Below are 24,043 nucleotides of genomic sequence, written 5' to 3'. Positions count from 1 at the left end.
AATAACGGTCATATTTGTCCGCCGAGAAATAACGCAGGAACTAGCGATACAAATCGTCAATTCGTCATTGCATAGCACGAACAATTGTTGCGAGAATATAATTTCCAGCGCATTCTAGCGCGCCTCTAGAAAAACTTAATACTGTATTCCTTAGCTTCCGTTCAAGCAGGAAAACTTTCGATTTTTACGTTGTTTCAACGACTGGTGACCAGTGCCGGATTAAAGGTCTGCTGGCCTGTAGGCACATTTTATAAGTGGCCCGAAAATCAGGGTCGCCAACTAAAAAATTAGAATTATCAATGTTGCCAAATCATTGTCACAAAGATCGTTGTTGCAACTATAACACAGGGTACCGTGCAAAAACTTGTTCTTATGCCTAACTAAATAACAAGTTTGCGCGTTTTTGCGATTGAAAACTCGCTAACTAGTTTTTCGAGGTCAATCTTACGGAGTAGATGGCTTTCAATACACAAAAGTGCCAGTGTACCAAGACGTTGTTGACACATTGTTGATCGTTTGACGTCTTTAATTTGTTTCAGCTGTGAAAACGAGCGTTCCCCCGAGCAATTCGTAGCCATTACAGACAAGTATATTCTAAGTGCTACTTCAGTGTTCGGAAATGAATTTTAAACACCAGTAGTGTGCAGCATTTTAAACACCTTCTGGGCACTTCCTGTTGCTGTTGTTTCATCGCGTCTTTGCTCTTTAGAGTCTTTATACCAGCACATAAACTGACGAAATTCTGATGGGAAGTCGAAAGACAGGTCCTTTGAATACACACTAACCAGACCTGCAACAGCAACATCAGATGTCTTTAACAGACATGGAGTCGTACTCAGTCAAAACCCCAAACCTCTGCAGCACCATGGAATATGCATCGATACGTTTCTGAAGTGCACTCTTCAGTTGGTCGATGATCACATAAAACGTGTTGATTTTAAATTTTTTCTGGCCCGACATCCCTTCCACATCATCTGTAGCAGCTCCATCACTGACATGCTTCTGCCGCTTTGGTGCTCGCCGACTTTCAGATTTATAGGATGCTGCTGCCACAGCGATCACGTGCCTGCTGCTCATAACAGTCAAATTCCCTCTACACTCATCCAAGAAAGTGGCCTGTAGGCACGTGCCTACTTTGCCTAATGGTTAATCCGGCACTGCTGGTGACATTGAATCAGCGTAAAAAAGGTGAATTCTTCGCTAAGAGTGGATGGGAGTACTGGTACTTCTACACTAATCACACGCAACTTAGTTCAAGTCTTACGTCACAATGTTTGGCTTTGATCTCCGAGTAATATTGATAAGGCACGGTTGGTTACAAAGTTAGATTATACGAGTAGGCTACTACAGCAAGATGCAGCAAAACTTGTTAAAGGAACAACGAATGTAAGCATGAGCTCTGTCAAAGATCGCAACGCATCGTTACCGACAGTTAGTTTAGTTGTTTTCTTTCCACAAAGGTTAGAATTCAATTGACTGGCAAAAGCAGCAGTTGAGGACTATGTGGCAATTTTATCCGCTCTGCCTACTGGCAGACTACTGGAAATTTTTGAACACCTTGATAGTGATGACATCACGGTTGTGGGGCAAGTCTGTAAGTCATGGCATGACATTGCGGAATCAAAAAACATCTGGAAAAAGAAATGCCATGAATTAAGTAAAAAAAAAAAAAAAAAAGACCGGATATAAGAGTCAAAGTACCTGCGCCGAGGACGCGTGAAGGAGACGTGGGCGCCGCCCGGCGGTCAATTACTGCCGGCTCCAGCATCCACACGCGACGGGTCGCCCGGCCCGTCGCAGGTCATCTTTCTGGGCTATGCAGAAAGAGCCTGTCTCCCTGGCTCGATTCGCCATTGTAAATTTGTGGACGAGTCATGTAACGTTTTCGATCCACACTCTCCCTCCACAGGTACCTCGACTCCCCAGCCTGGCCCCCGCGACCTAAGCTGGTGGACTTACCCCTCCGGGTGCATCGTCACCCCTAAATCATGCCGCTCCCCGCCGCCGCGGGGTGTGGCAGGCCGGTTTCTTAAAGTCTTCGACCTGGCTATGCTCTCTCGCCGTGCAATCCTTTGTACCCATGCGCTGTTGATGCGAATAAAACAGTTGAACATACATGGTAGTACGGTACTGATGCGCCCAGCCTCATGGGCGAAACACGTGTCTACCGCTGAGTTCTTGCTACACTCGACTGCCGAGAAATACTCCAAGCCAGCAATTTCCGACCGTCAAGGCCCTCGACAATATGAGTGACAACGAAAAAATCAAAATTAAGAGGTTGTTTGAATTTTATCGTTAAAGAAGAGCTCGCATTTACGCTTTTCCCTCAATTAGCCAGTCTGGAGAAATGACATGTGGTAGATCTCGGTATTACGTATCTTAACGACAAGCAGTGATCTCATGGAGTTTGGCACACGTCTTTAAAGATCGATACTGTTGAAGCTCTCATCCGCAGGCTTATCGCATATGTCTGGATGGCCCTGACTGCGCTGATCCCAAGCCAAGCTGAACGCCAAGCCTGCCGTGATCTCGTGGAATACTGGTACTATTTTGGAGACCACACCGCATCACGGAGAGGGGGAAAATAAGTGTGCTTTTTCTAATGTTTTGTTCATTCTTTTTGTCACTTTCGCTCACTTTACACGCAAAAATAAACCTAAAGATAAAAGCCTAGTGAAACTTTACACAGCAGAAAATAGTAGCGTTAGTGTATGTCACAATCAATGTGCGAGGTCTCGCGACGGGCTGCTTTGTATCTTGATCGAGCGTGCTGTTTTGCTCGTAAACTTCTTATGCTATAGATTATCATCGGTTATTGACCTTAAGTAACCTTTGATTGCGAGATCTCTATAATGTAATGTGTTTCCAGAGAATTCGGGACATTCATTCAGAACAAATCTGGAATGTTCTGTTGTTTTTCACAATTGCCGAATATCGTTTGTCATGATGTCACAAGGATGTTTACCAATGGATCTCTGATTGCGAAATCATTATTATGCAATGTATTTTCTAGAATCATTTTCCCTACGTAACAATCTAAAAACTTCGGCTTGTTTACGATTTAGTGCAACTTGACAGAACCATGAGTCCTATGATGTAACATTACGTAATCTTCTCGAAGTTACTATACCGAAAAACCTTCTATAAATAGTGGTGTAATTTGCGTAATGATTATTATTATGAGTTGATTATGAGAGTTGTGTTATGAGTTGTGGATTGGTAGTTGGTGCAGAAATCATTGTTGATTGAGAGTTGAAGTAATCGAATACAAATAGATGAGAATTGGTGCTGATATAAATTGTGTTCGAAATGAGAGTTATTTGAGAAGCCGTTCGTTAAAGTCCTTCAAGAAGTTAGATTATCATTTCACTAGTAGAACTATTCGACATTTAATTGACTGCTTTTCGGTTATACCCATTAAACTACGTCATTAAACCTTTCCAAGTCTTTTTCCTGGTAAGAGATAGAAAGCGTGACAGAAGTTTTCCGACTCGTGCCCAGAGCATTGTGACGCAAGAAGCCACACGACCTCGTTCGGTGAAGTTAATCAGTTATGCGGCGAAGCAGCTACAGGGCGCTTTCACTCTTTAAGCGCAAGCGCACGTCATTGGTCTTATGAAAGCCTTCAGAGTGACTTCGCTGAAATTTTAAAAAGCCTTAACCGTAGCTATAGTTCTCAAATGGCGAAGAATTATCAAGATAAAGTCATTAAAATTAAGTATGACGATCGACGTTAAAACTGGTGTCCGCCGTGAGACTTAATTTGTCCGCCGAGATAGCTGCTCAGACCGGACACGTTTGTCTGCCGTCAACAAAAACGAATTTCGAGGCCTGTAAGATTGAAAACTGATCAAGGAAATCAATCAAAAATCTTAAATGCAATTCTACTCGGGTCGATAGAAAACATTGCCAAAGTTGAAATCTACCCAAAATCTTATTCTTGAATGGATCCTTTCAAAGGGGTAACGACTGGAGTTGCTATCCTATAGCCGGAACATCCGGCCTCCTGCTAAAATGTTGCCTCCGGTGCATCACTAGTATTTGTATATATATATTATATATTTTGTTATTTTTTGTTTTTGTGCTGATAAAAAAACGACTTCAATCTTAAATTATAACCCAGAATTGGATTGTAATAGCCTACGTGATTGATTGAGTATATGCCTACCGATTCAAAGACGGACACGTGAAGCCTTCGAGCAAGTGAAAAAGTTACCGTGTTCTATGAAGGTTAGTCAACAATTTACGAGATATTTTGAAAAACTCAAGTTTGTGTTGATTATTAGACACAGCACAAGAGCATTTGGGTCAGGTTCTTCCAGAAAATTGCTGGATGGAAATTTTTGAACACCTTGATAGTGATGACATCACGGTTGTGGGGCAAGTCTGTAAGTCATGGCATGACATTGCGGAATCAAAAAACATCTGGAAAAAGAAATGCCATGAATTAGGTAAAAAATTAAATTTTCTTTGTAGTAGTCTTTAACAAACGCTCGTTTGTATATGCGCTATAGAATGCATACTAAAAGTAGTCTTCGAGGTAATTAACTTCTTGTTTTTTCTAAACTTTTAATTCAGGACATGTACTAGTACTACAGGACATGTACTAGGACATGTACATGTACTATTTCAGGACTAGGCTACATTATGAGGGTTGTGCTGGTTAGAGGGCCACAAGAACATTTCATTTAGAATTAGGTGAGAGACTATTTTTTTTAACCATAACCAAACGAAATCAAGGAACACCACGGCTTTTAACAGGATAAATGTTGTTGCTTCGTTTTCTTGCTTACAGGAACGTTTTGGTTAATAAAATTTCGTTGTTTGTTTTCCGCAACACTATCGCTGTACATTAAGATAATGAACTGAAGGCTTCATCCATTTCTTTCGTCATGCTAACAAAGGCTTTTTCAGTGATGTTGACTTTCGGTGTAACTTCAAATACGGTACCGTAAGTAAAGTACACTGTGGGGGTACGGAAAAAAAACAGATGTTTGTTCAAAGGATTCCTTTCTTCAAAACTAATATTGCACAACGAAATATAACTGCTTACTGAACTATGTTGTAGGGGGGTCTGCTACTATTCGGAGAATTCCATATCGGAGACAGCTTTTATCGGAGAATTGTAAAATCACTGCGGCATATCTATATTGAAAGGAATTAGCTTGCAATAGAGAAATGAATGATAATAAATGAAATGAATGATTGGATTGTTGATGTTTGTAATGCATTGATGTATTGGATTGTTGTTATGTTATGTTTGCAACCGCCTAATTGGTCAAATTCAACTTCAAAAATTGCCTTTTTTACATCGTTTCAACGTCGCCAGACGTTGAAATCGTGTTGGCTACAAAAGGAACTTTTGCTGACTAGTTATAGGTTGTAACTGAGAAAAACATTTCAGTTCAGTTCAGTTGTTTTTTTATTTCTGACCATCATATCAAAACAATACACATCAACATAGCAAAGGTCAAGAAAAAGGTAGAAGCGACAAAACGCGAACGTTAAAACGTGCTTGTGATCGAAGTAAGTTATTGAGTTGAAAAAAATTTGGCACGGTCGCAACACCTTCAGAAAAATTTAAGATATAAAGGGAAAATAAAAAAAATAAAAAATGTTACAAAACAAATAAACATATATAGGCTATAACTTTATTAGCCTACATAACTTTAGCTGATATATTGAAGATTTGTATGGACAGTTGCTATGAAGATCGGCCATGGTGCGTTATCAAGAGTGCTGATGGTCGTAAGGGTAACACGTCTTGATGCGTTTAGCTCATAGCAAAGAGCAAAACAAACTTAATGTTCAAAGCAAAAAAGCCATCACAATGAACATCTACCGAAGTATACTAATTTACAGTACTTTAGATAAGCACTAAAAATTAATAGACGGTATTGTTATTAATATCAATTCAATATGATTTCAGTGATTATAATACAATGTAATACAGTAGCACATCCAATTAATTAGCGACGACCTTCTAAAGTACACGTTAATTCGAACAGAAATAAGAATTTATCAAAAGTCTCAGTCATTTTAGAAGATTTCACCACCGGTTACAGGACCATCTTTGCTTGTTTTCTTGACAGAGTCAACTCTGATTGATCATATACGCCTTGGAGAGTAGCTAGTTGAGAAAATTCAGATAATATGAAACCAAGGAACTTTCAAAATAATTATTTAAACTACCATTCAACGTTTTATAGGCAGTGAAAACTTTTTCTCGAACCGTAGAAAATGTAATTATCAGATCACCGCTTCAATGCGTGATGGAAATCTACAGATAAATCTGCATCAGGCATTGCAGAGTGCAAAAACAGTGTTGCAGAACGCGTTTTCGAATATTGAATTCTCATCAGTGCAACTACGTTTATGAACGCAATAACAACGGTTAAATTTAAACTCAATACAGTACATTACAAACATTATAAGGACATATTCTCAGTGTTCAATTGAATATTAATAAATCCAGAGACATCAGAAAATCACTTCCCGCATGCAATTCCAGACCGACATTACTCGCTTAAGGTTTTTTTTTTGTTAAAACAAACTTAATGTTCAAAGCAAAAAAGCCATCACAATGAACATCTACCGAAGTATACTAATTTACAGTACTTTAGATGTTCGTTTTAATGATTCAACGTTTTATAGGCAGTGAAAACTTTTTCTCGAACCGTAGAAAATGTAATTATCAGATCACCGCTTCAATGCGTGATGGAAACGTTGAATGGTGGTTTAAATAATTATTTTGAAAGTTCCTTGGTTTCATATTATCTGAATTTTCTCAACTAGCTACTCTCCAAGGCGTATATGATCAATCAGAGTTGACTCTGTCAAGAAAACAAGCAAAGATGGTCCTGTAACCGGTGGTGAAATCTTCTAAAATGACTGAGACTTTTGATAAATTCTTATTTCTGTTCGAATTAACGTGTACTTTAGAAGGTCGTCGCTAATTAATTGGATGTGCTACTGTATTACATTGTATTATAATCACTGAAATCATATTGAATTGATATTAATAACAATACCGTCTATTAATTTTTAGTGCTTATCTAAAGTACTGTAAATTAGTATACTTCGGTAGATGTTCATTGTGATGGCTTTTTTGCTTTGCAAAAGCCATTCGATTTGTTCAAAGAACCGATTAGCCTAACAGTTCGTATTTACATTGATTCAATGTCTGAATAAGCTAAATCACTCAGTTGGCCTATCGTTTTTCTTTACATTGATTTCACGTCTGAACAGGTTGATTCAATGTAAAAAAAAAAACTGTTTTGCTGACTGGCGCTGCGCGCTTGTAAATCTAATGGTAATTTCGCCGATCAATTGCTACACCGATTTGCTCCAACAGCGTTTCATGATTAACAATAGAGGTTGAGATAAAGTCTCAGCGAAAAAGTGTCAACGAAAGAAAGACTGTTGCCAAATAGCGTTTGACATAATCAACTAAGTTAAAACCTAAGTGGCAGTTGAAAATGCGAATTGTTTAGAAACAGAAGGCGTCGTTGGATTTACAGAAGGCGTCGTTGGATTTTCAAAAAATCTCCGAAAAGGGCCTTCCCCGAAAAAGACTGTCTCCGAATCGGGATTTTTCCGAATTGGACTTTCCAAAACGGGCTATTCCAACTGTAGGGTGGGTTACTCGTGCCGCTATCACTTCACCTCTTTTTGTCATATAATTTAAGCGCTGCGGGTTGGTATGGACGACTTTGTGGAGAAGATGGAAGAAAATGCAGCAGAGAATGAAGCGATCGATTGGAGGGAAGTTTACTTTGAGTTGAGGAGGAGGCTGCAGTTGCGCAAGGAAAATATGACCAAATCAAAGAAGAAAAAGAGAACTGGTGCCCTAGGTTATATACAGATTTTCTAATAAATTACAATAATACAATATTGTAGGTATTCTCAAAAGCATTTCTGCCTCAATAACTCTAAACTGAATTATCTTAAAATATAAATCCCTGTCTTAAGGAAGTGTAAAAACAAGAAAATCGAAACAAAAAGACCAAAAATTGCGAGTTGACCTGAATTTGCATGATGCACAACATTCTTCAACAACCAACTCTTAAGATTATTAAAGAATTTCAATTTTTTAGGCCATAACTATGTTAATAAAACTTCTACCAAGTAAAGCTTTAAAATATTTTGTAATGTAATTTTGTAGAATTATATCATTGTTTGCTAATGATTGCAAATACTCTCAAAATCTACAATCAATAACCCCCTCTGTCTGATGTAAACGACTGTAATGATTGTGTGCAATCTCTATGCTTTTAATTCATTTACCTGGCAAGAGCGAAAGGCATTTTTGGTTTTATGAAGCAACTGCATTGTTTCTGTATTTAAATAAAAGTGTTTCACAATTACTCTAGTTTAGAGAGCGTTTTTGATGGCCATGTTTTTATGAATTTGCAGAGAGCCCAGACGAAAACGTGATGACCGATAGCAGTGATCTTTCTGAATCTGAAAAATTGCATCGTAAAAAGCGAAAGAAGGGTAGAGCTCAGGTTTCCAAACGTCGAGCACTCAAAAACAACCTCAGCAGCACTGACAGTGCTTCGCATGAACTGGCAGCGTTTTCAGGGAGCTTTGAGTTTTTGATTGAAGAACAAACTGCTGTTAAGCAATATGTTCCTTTTTGGAAGGTAAACAAATCTGAGGAAACTGTTGCTGTGAAAAAGAAGCATAAATCCTTAAGGAAATACACAGCGCCTGGGATGATGTCCGATACTTCAGAAGGCGAAGAATTTTCTGACAAAACAGATGGCAAGGCTTTTAAACTTGCAGTGAAGAGTAAGTGGGAAATCTATACTTTTTTTGCAGTTAGGCTCTCTTAGTTTTGATTCTGGAGACACACACTTGATTTCTTTTGCATCAATCATGAAACTAATCATTTCGATGCTCACCTGGCGTGATGTTTTTTTGAGAAATCTCCTGTTCATGTCAAGTTTATGTCTTGTTCCTCTTACTTTGTTTTGTGAAGAGTATGATGACGCTTATTCTGTAAATTAGCTTTAACTATGATTTGTTTTGGGACGTAGAACGATTGATTGCTGAGCCGACAAGAAAATAGGTTCTTACTTTTAATATTGCACAAAAAGATTTTGTAAACAGGTAAGAAAAATATTAATTTCTGTAACGGCTCTTCATCATTGCAAGCAACAGAAAAAATAACAGAGACGAGGCTACTCATTTTTTTTAATTTTACCATTTAGTCTACTCTGTTTACTCCACTTACTTAGCGTTTGTTCCCGCTGCTAGCAGGGTCTACCAGGTTTTTGCAGCTTTTTCGAGATGTTTCTCGGTTTTTGGAATTGATTCTACCACCCAATTCTTTCTACAATCTCTAACCACTCAGAGTGAGGTAACTACAAAGTGAGACATTGGTCTCATCGAGTGGGTTTTACTGGATCCGCAGGCCACTCATGGATACAAAGCTGAACCAATTCACATCTGATAGTCTCCGCATGTTACATTTTTCCCAATTTCTCATCAATGAAATTTGATTTTAAGGCAGGCTGCTTTTGATGTTAGATCAATATATCTCATCAATTCTAGTTTTATTGACCATGTAGAGTTGATAATTTATTGTAATGCTAATATTATTCGAAAAGTCTTTATTTCACTAATGTCATCATGTTTCACGTTTAAAAATCTGGAGAGCACTTGTCCGGGTATGCAATCAAGTCGCACACAATTGGCAAAACAAAATATAACTCGAATCAAAGAAAGGAGCAGCTGCTACTTTTTGAATTTTTTTTTATGTAGCTTAGTAATAGTAACACCAAGCATATATTCCGTACAATTATCTGTTATAGGTCTACCATACCCGTTATTTTTACTTATTATAATCGCATTATACTGTACAGTGTACACCAAATCGGTTGTACTCAGAATAACAATGTGTGTGCAAGAGATTTGTCGCCATGAACTAATTGAATAGGCTAACCATATTTATGTTTTTTGCATGGATTTTAAATGAAACAAGCCTTGCTTTTCCACTTTCGTCATTGCGCAGCACGTTTGAATATGAATGTGGCTATCTTCTGTTTGTTAGTTGTTGCGACAAGCCTATCAAAACCTCCCTCAGTGGCATTAGGTCTTAAATTTTTTCCATTCCAGTGAGGAATAATTTAGTGTTTGTGATAAGTAAATTAATATGAATGATTTGCATTAAAGTACATTTTTATCACCAAACTAATTTCCAGGCCACAAGAAAGTTCACCCTGAACCTTCGAAACCCGTGAGAGAAAAAAAGGTCACCCCAGGTACTCAACTTAATGCTGTATACTTCCGGCTAATATTTTTAGCTGAATTCTATAAGGCAAGGGCCTATTTGTATTCACCAAGCTGTTTAAATTGATTGTTTTTGATATTCCTTAAGGAAAAGCTTTATTTTTTTTCCTAGTGATATATATATATTGGACACGTAATTATATACTTAATTTACTGCAAATAAACTTATATGTACAATACTATATCATAACTTTATAAATCAGTTGCATTTTGTTACAGTTGAAAGCAATGTTTATATGTAGGGTAGGTCTACCTCGTTCGAATTTTGTTATCGATCGTGGCACATATTCAGGAAACGTCACTTTCTCTGTTTGTGAAACATTACCAGCTAGCACTGTGTATGTAGATTGTAGAATGTCGTATAGGTAGAGTTTGTGTGAAGCAGTTATCTTTAAGGTTTTGAGGTTAAATATCCTTTAAAAATCAAATTAGCATGTGAATGAATACTCTTTATCCAAGAAGTTTAGTAAAAGGTAAGGTTGAAATATATTGCACAGAGCAGATATTTGTGGGGCAATAACTACATTGATCTTCTGTGGTGATTCTCTCATTTTTCCTATTGGTCGTGAAAACGTCTCACCAACACTATGGTGATTGATGATTGCCAGTGTGACACACAGGTTTAGCAATATTACACAGCTGTGTCTTGAAAGAACATATAACGAAAAGTCAGAAGACACAATGATTTACTCTTGTTTATAAGAAGTATGATTTAGAAAGATTAGAACTGGAATGTTTAATATTTTTCTGCTTATTTTTCACCGTGTAACTTCACTGCTTTGTTGTTACGTTGTATGTATGAAATGGTGTATATTTTGCCTTATACCGGCATTGCACTAAATTTTGTTTTAGTCTTACAAATGTGCCAGTACCATTAAAAGCAGCACTACTATATTTTAATCATTACCAATTATTTTGTTCCATCAGTTTTTTTTCGTGGTTTGTATTTTTAAAGATATTAGAAGCAAAACGCGTACAGATTCATTAAAAGACTTCAAAAGAGCCAGCCAGGCTGAAATTCTGCCTGGAATCAGTCAAAATCCCCTCAAAAGCAAAAGCAGTGGCTTTTTACAGATATGGAAAACGATCACTGAAGGTTTACCGGTTGGAGTGCAGTGATGATGTTTCATACTTAACATTCACTTGTTATTGCTTCAGTGTTGCTATCCTTAACCTTTTACTCGCAAGAAAAAAATTTCCATTTTTGTAAGTGAGCACAATAGAGTATTAGTAGCGTTTGTGCATTTAATTTACCAGAGTACTCAAAGTTTGCAATGAAAATAAACAATGAAATGCGTGCATGGGAGAACGCTACGTATGTTTATATTAATTGTAAGCAACAACTGCTCTACTGTACTACAATATATACTAACACCAGGCCTCTAAGCTCCCGGTTGCCATTGCCGTCGAGAAGTTGAATGGCCTCCGAAACTACCGTGCCGGTAGGCCATGTTCGGTCACCGGCTTCCCCAAGTCAACATTCCTCCACTCCGTTGGTATTTGAAACTTTTTTCCACTCGCGTTTGTTCTTGAAGCTTTTTTCTCTTTACCCGTATTCGCAACCTTTTTTTCACAAACTAGACAAAGCCAAAATCTCTGAAATGCCGACGAGAAATATCGGTGATAAAGATTTTACAATAAGTCAGAGTGGTGACCTATAAAAAATTGAAGACCAACTCTAAACCTACTTGAGATGCAATGCTTTTGAATACAGCTGCAAATATGTAATTGTAAGGCTCTTGTTTGCGTTGTTCTAACTTGAGTGAACGCAAAAACACGATATTAATTAGCGGATTTTTGAAAACACAAGTTTTTAGAATATTTTTCACTTTGGCTGCCGGGCGCGAGAATCTGGCCGTTGTGAAGAAGCTCTGGTAGGCCATGCTGTAACACAGTTACCTTGTAAACTGGTTTCAGTTTGTCGATATATTCTATGCTTTGCTTTGTACAATAAATATTACATTTTACTAACAAAAGTAGTAATACAGAAAAAAAGTGTTTGCTTCCAATTAGTTGTTACTTGATAACGATTTATGAAAAAAATAAAACTTTATTGCGAAAAACTCACTATCTAAGGATGGACAAAAAGACACCTTGTTTTTTTTACCATTCTTTCCACTATGTAACTTTGCATCACGATGTTACGAGTTGGACTATATTTGCACGAAATTCTTTTTAACATGCGAATTTGCGTGAAACCTGTTTTTAACATAAGTTATGCACGTTTGATGTTAAGTGACAACTTATCATTACCTATTCACACCACTGGTGCCCGTGGAACTTAATGAAAAACGCTTTATACAGTCTTAATGCATGGAAGAGGTGTGCTTATTCAAAGTTTTCCGCTAATGGGCTATCAAATTAAGTTGTTAAACAACGAACTGTAACGTTCTGTTCATCTCTTTTATGTACACTGCACTGTATTTCTAAATGTGGTTGTTGCTTTGGCAAACAATTTAAAGTTATCATGAATGTTAATTCTTAGCCACGCTAGGAAGCAATACAATGGTGTTAAGCACACTGTATTATTGTAATTGGTTTGTCTGTTAAGTTGGAATACCATAAACAGATGACTGACAGTAACTTAATGGGATTGATTAGCATTATTCAAAAAAATACAATATGTACCTACACTAATAAAATAACAACAGAATAAACTCAAACGTTTTCGGCAAGAACTCTTGGAATACGGCATCAGTGGTCTATTTTCGAACTAGACCCTTTGGCAGCCTCCATTTTTTTATATCCTTTTTTCATTTCAGCCTTGTTTGAAATGGCTAGTTTCGCATATAATAGTATGGCAAGCTTTTATATAGGTATGTATATATACGCTATGGAAAGTCTTCTATCGTGATTCAAAACTAATCTAATATTTTTTCTCCTGTGATGCAGTTGTCATGGAAGCCCCTCAACAATCTGCTCCCCGATCAGCTACACGCAAGTTCGAAATCGACATTATATTAACGCAACTTCTTTCGGATGGCCAAATTGAAAGCATGGCAAAGAGGAAGGAGGATTACTTTGCTGTGGATCACCACATGGATGACGAGATTGACGTGTTAGTTTGTCAAGTACCCTGATTTATATTAATATCTCGTAGATAAGAATTCGTACTGGATTTCCAGTATGAATTACCGCAATTTGCTGGTAGTGTGTCTCTTTCATACTATTTTCCGTTTTAGCTCGACGTAGGCTACACAGGCTTTCCTCTGCGTCAGTTGTATGTGTTTAATACTTTGTCTTGTTGATTTCTTTGGCTTTTCTAAAGTATTCTTTAATATGTGTTCGGACACATGAAACACAATCAGGAGTTTAATTGTTGTAGTTAGTCTCCTATGTTGTTTGTGAGCTTTTTTATATTTGTACTAATTCCAAGTACAGTGGTCCACAATCTTTTTTTTTATCGATCTCTCCCTTTGCTTATATTTGATCTTTTTATACCTCTCCTATTACACTAAGTTGCCTGAAAGAGTTAAAGCATTGCTTTGCTGGTGGCCAACTTCTCATCAATTGTGATCGACCTGAAAATTTCTTAATTACTGGTGATCGACCGGTCGGTGACGAAGTCACTAAGCAACTTTTTTTCTGTGACACCGTAATTAGATTTACATTCATCACACATTTACACATCGCCGGCACTGAGCAGTATTCATGTTTCAATTACAATAATTTAGTAGTATAGATTAGGCTAGGGTTAGGCTGAATAAGTGCACCTATCAACACATCTAAAATAACTACCCTCTTCTTTTAAACCAAGCAGCAACCAAACTGGAAAGTTACGGTACCTGTATTCAGCCCAGTACCATTTTTTACACTTGGATGTTCGTACTTGTTACATCATAATGTGCATCAATAGGCGTGTATGACAGGTAGCCTATTCTGTTTGTATGTCTTTTAAAGCCCTGATTTAATTTATCCAACCAAGTAGATTATTATCTGATGTACTTTAATTAGAAGTTTCTAATATTCAACACAAGAACCTACTTCCAAGATTCCTGTTGCAGCTCACACGGCTTCTGATTCCGTCACCAACCGTAGATTGAAAGTTACACTATACATTTAACTACTCATTTGGGCAATAACGTCTGATGGCTAAGTAGGCTACTTAATTACAGAGCGCTTGAGTCATTGCCAACAAAGGCATCCATTGGCTGTGTCCTTCTAGAGTTGTTTATTGTTTTGCAGGAATTTGGATTTTCCTGTGTTCCCTGTATCGAGGGTGATAGCGATGCAGGTACGAAAAACAGTTTTGTAATTTAGAATGGCATAGGAAGGATCTTGATATGCGTAATGTTAGAGTCGTTAAAAGGGCGACTCCGACATTGGTATAAGTCAACAGTGCTGACTTATGAAAAGCTTTCTGAGTGTTTTAAATAATTGTCGCTTAGCCACTGTATATTTTTTCTCTTTGGATTTTTTCTGTATATACTTAATAGGAAACCATACTTTTACATCGCGCGATATGCAGTTGCTAAATAATATTGCTAAATGATAGGGCCACAAGGGAGCGGTACTAAGTGTTCTGAGCCATGGCGAAAAAGTGATCAGTGGAGGTCTTGATAAGAATATCAGATTGTGGCGTTTGAACGGTGATTGTTTTGCCACTATGGACCATAAAATAAAAGGCGAGTTTGTGCTTATAAATAAATTATACTTCATAATTAGTTTCTTAATATTACTTTCAAAGGTGGGCATCTGCTACTTTGAAAATCTCTAAAAATGTATTCTTTCAATGGGAAAGTAGCGAAAGTACAACTGAAAGAAATGTCTCTGCTACCTGGAGAATAAATGTAGCACGCTAGTAGCGGCACTACAAAATTAGCGCGCTACTGCCCACTTCTGATTACTATTTAATTATTGCAGGTATTCACAACACACTAATTTCCATCTGATGTTTAGCCAATCGAATTTGGCCATATATGTTTCAAAGTGTGTGTTATTGTTCTATAAAACCTCAATGAATGCCGCTCGATGCTGGGATAACAGTTTATAGCCAAAGAAAAACCTTTACGGTGACCTTCCATTTCTCACTGAGACAATTAGAAGACGATCACTACAGATGGCAGGTCACTGTTTGAGAAGTCAAAAGGAAATTAGTAATATTCTTCTTTGGGAACCAAACTATGGTATTAGGAAAATGGGTCGACAGGCAAAAACGTTTCTTCGTAAGTTAGAACAGGACACTGGAGTGCAGAAGCATAAACTATCAAAGTTGATGATTACTGGGATGTCTGAGGAAACTATGTTGATGGTGTCAAGGTATCCACGAATGGATGATGATGAAGAAAGAGACAGAAGAAAACTATTTCGTGTCATTTCTCTGACCTTTTTCGTAAAGCATTCTCTGGCTAATAGGAGGAGGGAAAATTGCTTTGATTTTGAGATTTTTGTAGTTGTACCGTCAACTCCTCAGTAGCAGGCGTTACCGGATTATGGGTACTATAAGCCTAAAGTTTAAATCACTTACTTTGGGCCTATTTTTATTTGCATATAAACTTCTAAGACCTATTTTGACTCTCGGTGGGAGTATTAAATGTACTTCAACTACACCTCTAGCAAGCTATTCGGCCGCCATTATGTGAATGGCCGTAGGTTTAGCAATTGGTTCAAATTCCGTTCGTGATTCCAAACTCAGTTCAATTCTTACCCAAGGCAAAGTAGGCTACTGCTCTCTTGAACACACAGTAGCCTTCATGAAACTAACAGTTATCTCTGTTTAGCGAATTCGGACAAGCAGTTAGTTTTTACACAACATTAGTACTAGAGATGTTGCATCGAAATAAGCCATTAAAGTATTACAAAGAGTGTAACATTAATATGCTACTTCAAATTACAAGTCACTTACATTATAGCCTACAAAAATTCAAGATGGTGGCCTTTCTTGCTTTTGCATTTGCAAAGTCGGGTACAACACCCTAACGAACACTTTAATATTTTAGACTCTTAAAAGCAAAGGTTCTTAACCTGGAGTCCACGAACGTCCAGGGGTTCACAAAGAAATTTCTAGTGGTACTTGGATGGCAGTTAATTTTTCATGTGTTGCTATTGTTTTACATTCTATATTACAGAAAAATGTGTGTTGATTGAAAATAGTGCGTACATTTTGTCTGAATTCGCGTTATTGTGATGCAACAATGTTATATCCACGGCTTTGCCAGAAAGCTTATATGTAAGTGTGCGACGATACGTGTGCAACGATTTGCCCACTAATTTCTCTTCGCGGTGCAATCCTTCTGGTATTGTTATGTCACAGACGCTTGTCAAGGCTCTAGCATTGTCCAGGAGGTCCAAGCAGTTTACTCTTTACTCTACGCAATTCAAAATAAAGTGCTTGAAGTAAATGTTTCTATCAATATGCTTTGCAATACCATTAAAATTTGTTAGTTACTGTTAGTTAATATTCTTACCACTTAATAATGAAGTCTTAATTCAAACAAAGAACCATTGATTGGGTTTTAGCTTATTGGGGGTTCGGGTTGATTGTTAAGACCCCAGAGGGTACTTAACATAAAAAGGTTAAGAACCTCTGCTTTAAAGGGACAAAACAAACAAGATTGCAATGCTACATAATACTTTGCTGGATCTCTACAGAGAACTCGAGTTGAACCATTTAACGCTGCCTGTTGTTTTAATTCTTACCCTTATGTTGAGTTTAACTTTTCCCTTTAAAAATCACGTCTGTTTTCAAATGTCACAACTCACTAGAAATAAACGATGGCAGTAGAATGTTTTAATGGCGGGTTTTTAATAAAACAGAATGGAAAACATATCAGTGATAAATCGTAATGTTTTATTCACATGCTGATATCAATTGCAGGCGGTGTTATCTCTCTTGCCATCGGTGCCGACAGCAAATGTAAGACCTTATACGCTGGTTCCTGGGACTACAGTGTGTCTGTGTTCGATTCATTGAGTTCCAAACGTGTGGATATGCTTACTGGACACACGAACTCTGTCTCAGGGCTGGAAGTAGATGGACACTACATGTAAGTGGTATTCTTTTTACTATTTTATAAGGATTTGTTTAAAGTTTGCCAGTAAAAGACAAAGGTCAGTTGCTTTGCAGCCACAAAGCAAGGGATAAAGTTGACCGTTTGGAGATCTGTTTCACCCTTAAATGTCGTTGATATGATTTACAAAAAATTTCCGCTGGGAACTGTTTTCATTGAGAGTAGGACTTGATTGCGACAGAATACTACATGATATAAAAGCTAGAATTACCGTTTTGTGTAGTTCAAGAACAATTTCGCTAAATATTGTTATTAATACAAATCGTCGTCGTCGTGTAAGCTTCTAGGGCCGAGGGTCTATCCTTTTACTATGCCAGATTCACGATGTTCCCGGACTACACTGGAAAACTACTGGAGAGCAGCCAGTCTTTGGTTTCATTATCCATGACCCGCAGGCCTTCCACTCAGTTAGGTGGCTTGAACTGTACCACCACTCAGTTAGGTGGTACAGTAATTGATGATGTGGTCTGCGGTCTGTTCTCGACACCACATTCACAGGAGGAGAAAGAGACTATTCCCCATTGGTGCATGGTTAAGCGGAAACGCTCGACGCCCGTACGAAGACGGTTGAGGCGCACCCATGCCTGCAATTGTATAGTGTCAGGCCGATGGGGCGTGTGACGGCGTCAGAGATGAACGAACGGAGTCTGGTGGTACTTGACTTCCATTCAGAATTTCATTTATGGTCGGCCCAAGTAGCCGCTGAGGTTCATTAGCTTCGTTGATCAGAAGTTGAGTGGCTGGCACGAATGGGTGTCTTGATTTCAGTCGACGGGCGTGCTCGTTTGGAAGAGCAGAAATCTTGCGGTGGTGAAGATAGTTAGGCTTCAGTGCCCGTCGACTGAGAGACAGAGTGGCTTCTAGGCGACGAAGCCCAGCAGGTTCGATGCCAGCGACAATGGATAGATTGTCCAATGGTGTGGGTCGCAGGCATCCGGTCACAGTGCGAGGGCGCTGTTTATGGCAGTGTCGATGTTATGGCAGTGAGCACTGCGGCACCAAACAGGAACACAGTACTCTGCTGAAGAGTGGACAAGGGCTAAGGCTGCTATACGCAAAGTGACAGCCCTCGCCCCCCAGCTGGAGCCTGCCAGGCGCTTGAGTAGCGCAGCGCGGGATGTCAGTTTCTTGCGCAGTGACACTAAATGGTGCTCACTAACACAAATAAGCTGCATTCCAAGTGCCTTCCATATAATGTGCTTCACTGATGGTATGATCGCTGAATGGTTGTAATAATTCAGCGGCAGCTCGTACAGAGGGGTGTATTGACTTTAGCCGCCGGGAAGGTTCCTGAAGTGGGACCTTGAGTTTTGAGTGGAGCAGGTACAGTAGTTGGGGTCTTGTGCCCGGCGAGCCAGATGTATAATGGCTCCCTTTCGGCGAAGCTCAGCAGGTTGGATGCTTGTAAGGATTGGTAGGTACTCTGTTGGAGTTGGGCGCCTTCATCCAGTTACAGTTCGCAATGCGTCGTTGATTGGCCGGTCTATAAGGCGGGTGTGGGCAGTGGGCACTGCGGCACCAAGCAGGGACACAGTATTCAGCAGTGGAGTGAACCACAGCCAAAGTTGCAGTGCTCAAGGGTCAGCGCCTGCACCCCACGTTGTGCCTGTCAAGCGTTTTAGAAAGGCGATGCGAGACGTTAGCTTGTTGCGTAGTGACTGTAAATGGTGAAGATAAATGAGTAACTTGTCAAGCGTAACCTCACGGTATGTTGGTTCTGGGCAAGACAGCAAGATCTTGCCATTGATAGTCACTTTCACGTCCCGTTGAGCCTCCCTGTTGTTGAGATGGAAGGCTGCCGTTACCGTTTTACTTTCGCGGAGCTTTAGTTTTCATAGATGGAGGTATCCTTATATGGTCATGTCTTGGCTCAACGTCGTTTTTAATGAATCTCAGTCTTTCACATAGTGCAAGATTGCCAAGTCATCAGCGTATGCATATTTGTCCGATATTGTAGATGATAGGTCATGCATATTCCCGTTGAAAAGAAGGGGTGCCAAGACTGATCCCTATGGGACACCGTTGTTGAGACGTCGCAGTGTATTAGGTTTTCTGTTTTCAGCAGTAAGGATAAAACTCCTGTTGTGGATGATGAACTCCATGATCATTTTGACCATGTGTTTATCAGGGAGTACGCGGAGTAGCTTATAGACTAGGCCACGGTGCCAGACGGTGTCATAGGCTGCTGTTACGTCAACAAAATTATTACAGTCCCCGCTTTTTTTTGCCGAAAAATTATCCTCAGTGTCCTGAGTCAATAGTGTGGCTTGATCTACAGATATTACAAACAATAACATGTTACCTTCAGGGACTTAGACCTAGAGTATGTTTTACATATATTCGCATGCAAATTGCAAATAATACAGAAATATTCTTGCACTTTACTGCACAAAAGAGCAAAAAAACTGTTAAAGTTTTGAAATAGATTTTAAGTGGATATGATTATATTTAAATCAAATATAGTTATTGCTTTCTAAACCCTTGACAGCCTGTTTCATCCTAAAAGGGGTATCATTAGTGGATATATTTCCATGTATTTTAACTTATTCGTTAGTAACTAAGCCTATACATCAATCTTATCAGAGAAGAAGGTTTAAAGTTATGGGTTTGTAAGAATGATACGTACTGACGAAGTCATTGCTGTGTAGCAAAAGCTGTGTAATGCCCTTGGATCAATTTAATGTGGTAGCCTACTCTCTATTTTCTGAGTACAGAATATCGGTATTTTGGTACGCTTTTGCGCATGCGCATTGTCATGCGCACAAATTAAATTGACCACTGTACAGTGTTTCACAATAAAACCAAGACCAAAAAACTGTTTACGTCTGTCTTGCCACATTTTTGACATGTTTTAGTGCAGTAGCAAACTACGGTATATTTGAACTTTAAATGCCATAAATAAAAAGTATAGCTTTGGTAGAGAGGTACTTTTTAAAAACCATAGACAGACAATCGATAACAACTTAATAACATTGAATTGCATAATTCAAAATTAATACAGAAATGAAATAGATACATAATTTCGAACGTTTTCGGCAAAACTTTCTGCCCTCTTCAGGAAAATATCTTAATTCATCTAAACAAAACAGTTATTCGTGAAATGTTAATAATAAATGACTGAAATTCAATAAAACTGCACTGACCTGCGTACAAGCAACAACTGACGAACAAACACAAAAGGTGGTAGCAATCTGTCATAATTATGCGGGAGTGTGGTCATGAGACGAGATAGTGAGCGGACAACATAAATAATAATAATAAAAAATGACGTTAATACAAAGTAATTTTATGCAAAAAGTAATTTTCAGGGTAGAGGGGTGTTTTTGAACAAGAATTTCAAAAAAATTATACCAGCTAAAGTTGAAATTAAAATTATCCCACTCTTACTTAAGAAAATAAAATGTTAGTAAGACCACAAAACGATCATTGCTGTTGTAGTCGAAGTTCGAAACGGTTTTTTATATTTATTTATTTAGTTTTATTAGTTTATTTATTTCGTAATACAGTATATAACCTACTGCTTGAATTCTTGTGCTTAAACTTTTGATTTCAATCTTCAACTTATTTTAGTGTTTCTTGCTCATTGGACGGAAGCGTACGTATATGGTGTATTCACACACATCAGTGCTTGCGAATCCTCCAAGTCCAAAACAGCATGAAGGCCATCCACTGCATGTCTTATGATAATCGAACCATCATTACTGGCGGCGCAGACAAGTAGGTGTTCTTGCAACTTAAGCTTACAACATGTGCCATGTCCTCAACTTTTAATATACGATCGTAAAGCAGTCTTATGCGATAATAAATTTCCCAAAAATAAACAGAAATCAAGTTAAGTTTGTAGAATAAAAGATCAATTTGAAAACTGCTACTCTTGAATAACCATGAGTTTATGCTTTATTTATATTTAACACCCCGATTACTATTTATTAATTAATTAATGGATTTTTAAAATAAATTCTTCATTAGTTTGTTGGCGAACCGATACTGATACAGCTAGGTGGCATTGCTCAAACATCAAGTAGGATTTTACAATGTGCCTGAACGTAGGAAGTTGTAAATTTGACAAATTTGCTACAGTAGGAATTTTTTCGGTAAAATAAATGACGCTGACCCAAAATGTAACGAAGAAGTCTTTTGAAAAGTCATATCTTTGATAAAATACATTTTAAAATTGTTGTATTTTTTTAATCATACAATTTTTGTTGAGAGTTCACCGTTACGCTGCATCGAATAGGTTTCACTTTGTGCATGTGGTGCTGGTACTTTGTGAGCACATCGATAGACGGCACACTACACAGGGTAACAATTTTGAAAAAAATAATTGTTGACTTTGATTTTTGATCTGATTCAGGCTAATCCGGTGTGCTTTTCAAAACAAAACATTTCAAAACTGCCTCCATTATTCTTTTATCACGTCACGTTTAGCTCTGCGCTAAAATACTGTATAAGTGTCAAAATTAATTTTTGCATAGCCATCTTGCTGGTTATCCGAAAAACCTTGGTGCAGTCAGCAATTCCATCAAGCTTTGGTGATGTAGTAGTAGTCCAGTTTTAATCCGGTGATGTACCCGTTACCAAGGGTAGACGGATTCACCTTCAAGTGCCGCAATCGGCTTCACACCCTGCCTCCACATCGATCTGTCTAACGCGTCCTCACTTGTCAAGCCCACCTTGCTGCTTTTCTTCTCTACTTGCCCTTTCCACGTTTTCTTTGATCTTTTTTTTCTACGATGCTCCACTTGAAACTCCAGCGCTCTTCTCAAAACATCATCTTCATCCCTTCTCAAAACATGCACATACCAGTATACCACCTCATTCCATTCGCTTTAGCTAGCTTATCAACATTCTCATTCAACCCAAGCAAGTTATAAGTTCTTCGGTATTCGATTTGTCCATCAGCTTCACACCACACATTGCTTTCTTCATCGCTCTTTCAGTTCTTCTTAAAATTGCCAATTCGTTTTCCCTTAAGCACTATGTCTCACTTCCGTACAGCATTGTAGATCTCACACAACTAGTATAAATTCTCCCTCTCATTTTCAACGGAAATCTTCTAAATTGCACCCAACCAAACCTTACTTTTGCAGCCACTGCCGCTTCACAACCACCACTGGCATTCAATCTATCTCCTAGATAGCAAAAGGCTTTCACTGATTCAACTTCGTCATTCAGCTTTTCAACAGGACCAGCCACTCCTTCAATCTTCTTGCATCTTTCACATTCAAAACCATTTTCGGATCTGCATGTCACTCTTTTCATCTTTGCACATCTTCTATGCACCCACTTCCTGTATTTCGTACACATAACAGAATTTGCCATCACTCATCTTCCACATACGCCACATGGGTCAATTTTGCTCATTGGGATTTCCCCTTTCGTTCCACTTATTACAACCTTTGCCTTTTTGATGTTGACACGCATACCTTTACATTGAAGCGACTCCTTCCACTTCTCACTTGATAAAGGAAAGATATCAGGAAGGGTGGGATTTAAATATAGAGGCTGAAATTTTGTTGGAGTATTAAGCGAGACTGTTCACAGCTTGAGCATGCCTAAAAAAGCTACAAGGATAAATTTTATTCCTAAATTTCGCACTCATTTTCGCCTACAGAAGCGAAATCCGTTTATTTCTACAAATGGTTTAAAATTTTAAAAACCATGGAAAGAGTTTGGTGACTTGCAACTCTTGAAGTGTTTTTACTATTATAAACGCAGCTGTCTTCGAATGAAGTGCTCTGAGAGTTCTGAAAAAAGTGATGGGTGGCAAACTCAAAAATTTGACGTGATACAAAAAAATTGATGTCATTTTTGGGTTCAACTCCCTAAAATTAGCCAAAAACAACTGTCAGATCAAAGCCAACAAAAATTGTGTTCCCCAGTGTTATTGGTTAAAGCTCAGTATCGCAAGAGCAAGCAATGAGTCCGATCATGTAATCCATTTTATCATTGTCGATTTAGTCCGGCTCCGGCCAATGATAATACGATACCATAAGTAATTGAAACTGTTGATAATTAAGCCTAATCATTAGAATGTACGGTGTATTTTAGTTTTTACTTTCGGAATTGCTAAAACTTTTGTTGTCGTATTATGTTGTTCAATTTTTAGGCTGATTCGCATGACTAACGTGGACACAGGCTTACTGATGAAGACATTTCGAGGCCATTCAACTTATGTATCAGCTATTAAGGTATTAAAGTTGCTTGTGTTACAACGATATAGCTTACATGCTTTTGAAAGACATATCCGTCAGATCAAATTGTTTTTTGGTATGGTTGTTGCTGGTGATGTGTTACTCAACATTTCTTTATTAAATAATATTCTTCGAAAATTGGAGTCTCCGGGAAGCTGGTTTTTGTTCAGCCATCTCTATGGAGATGCCTCAACGTGGTGTAGAGAATGGGCACGTAAAAAGTGTTTAACAGCGATCTTTAGTTTCGGAAGAAGAGGGCAGTGCCTGATGGGCTGGCGGTCTTGATAAACAAACAAATTGCAAACAGTAACCGCCCAGAACGTCGTACAGCTTCTGTGTTAACAACTTTACGCTTCAACATCGACGGAGCAGCTTCAAGCGAGATCAGATTTACTGAAAAGGGTAGGATCTAAGAAAATAGATCAAAGTACACAGTCTGGAAAGAAAAGAGCACCAACGGGTCGTGCATCCACGGTGTAGGGTTTGCCGTCCTTTCCCAGCTTGTTGACTAAAACAACATTATCTCAAGTATAATCATTCAAT

General features: G+C 38.3%; 1 protein-coding gene across 2 annotated transcripts in view; it reads left to right on the top strand.

Moving 5' to 3' along the window:
* LOC145774753 (uncharacterized) overlaps window positions 1–24,043 on the top strand; it is a 43,141-nt gene that overhangs the window by 5,620 nt on the left and 13,478 nt on the right. The window contains exons 4-14 of one of the 2 annotated variants that reach the window (XM_082586057.1): window positions 4,287–4,451; window positions 7,689–7,853; window positions 8,416–8,793; window positions 10,209–10,268; window positions 11,252–11,392; window positions 13,189–13,354; window positions 14,482–14,530; window positions 14,792–14,921; window positions 17,114–17,282; window positions 20,877–21,023; window positions 23,416–23,497. In XM_082586057.1, the coding sequence (XP_082442183.1) occupies window positions 4,287–4,451; window positions 7,689–7,853; window positions 8,416–8,793; window positions 10,209–10,268; window positions 11,252–11,392; window positions 13,189–13,354; window positions 14,482–14,530; window positions 14,792–14,921; window positions 17,114–17,282; window positions 20,877–21,023; window positions 23,416–23,497 (1,652 nt within the window). The remainder of the gene's footprint in view (window positions 1–4,286; window positions 4,452–7,688; window positions 7,854–8,415; window positions 8,794–10,208; window positions 10,269–11,251; window positions 11,393–13,188; window positions 13,355–14,481; window positions 14,531–14,791; window positions 14,922–17,113; window positions 17,283–20,876; window positions 21,024–23,415; window positions 23,498–24,043) is intronic. The other variant, XM_082586058.1, reaches the window with a different exon arrangement.

Source organism: Aplidium turbinatum, chromosome 7 (assembly GCF_918807975.1).
Source record: "Aplidium turbinatum chromosome 7, kaAplTurb1.1, whole genome shotgun sequence".
Classification (NCBI taxonomy): domain Eukaryota; kingdom Metazoa; phylum Chordata; class Ascidiacea; order Aplousobranchia; family Polyclinidae; genus Aplidium; species Aplidium turbinatum.
The sequence above is the reverse complement of the archived record's forward strand: the minus strand, read 5'-3'. Positions and strand labels throughout refer to the sequence as shown.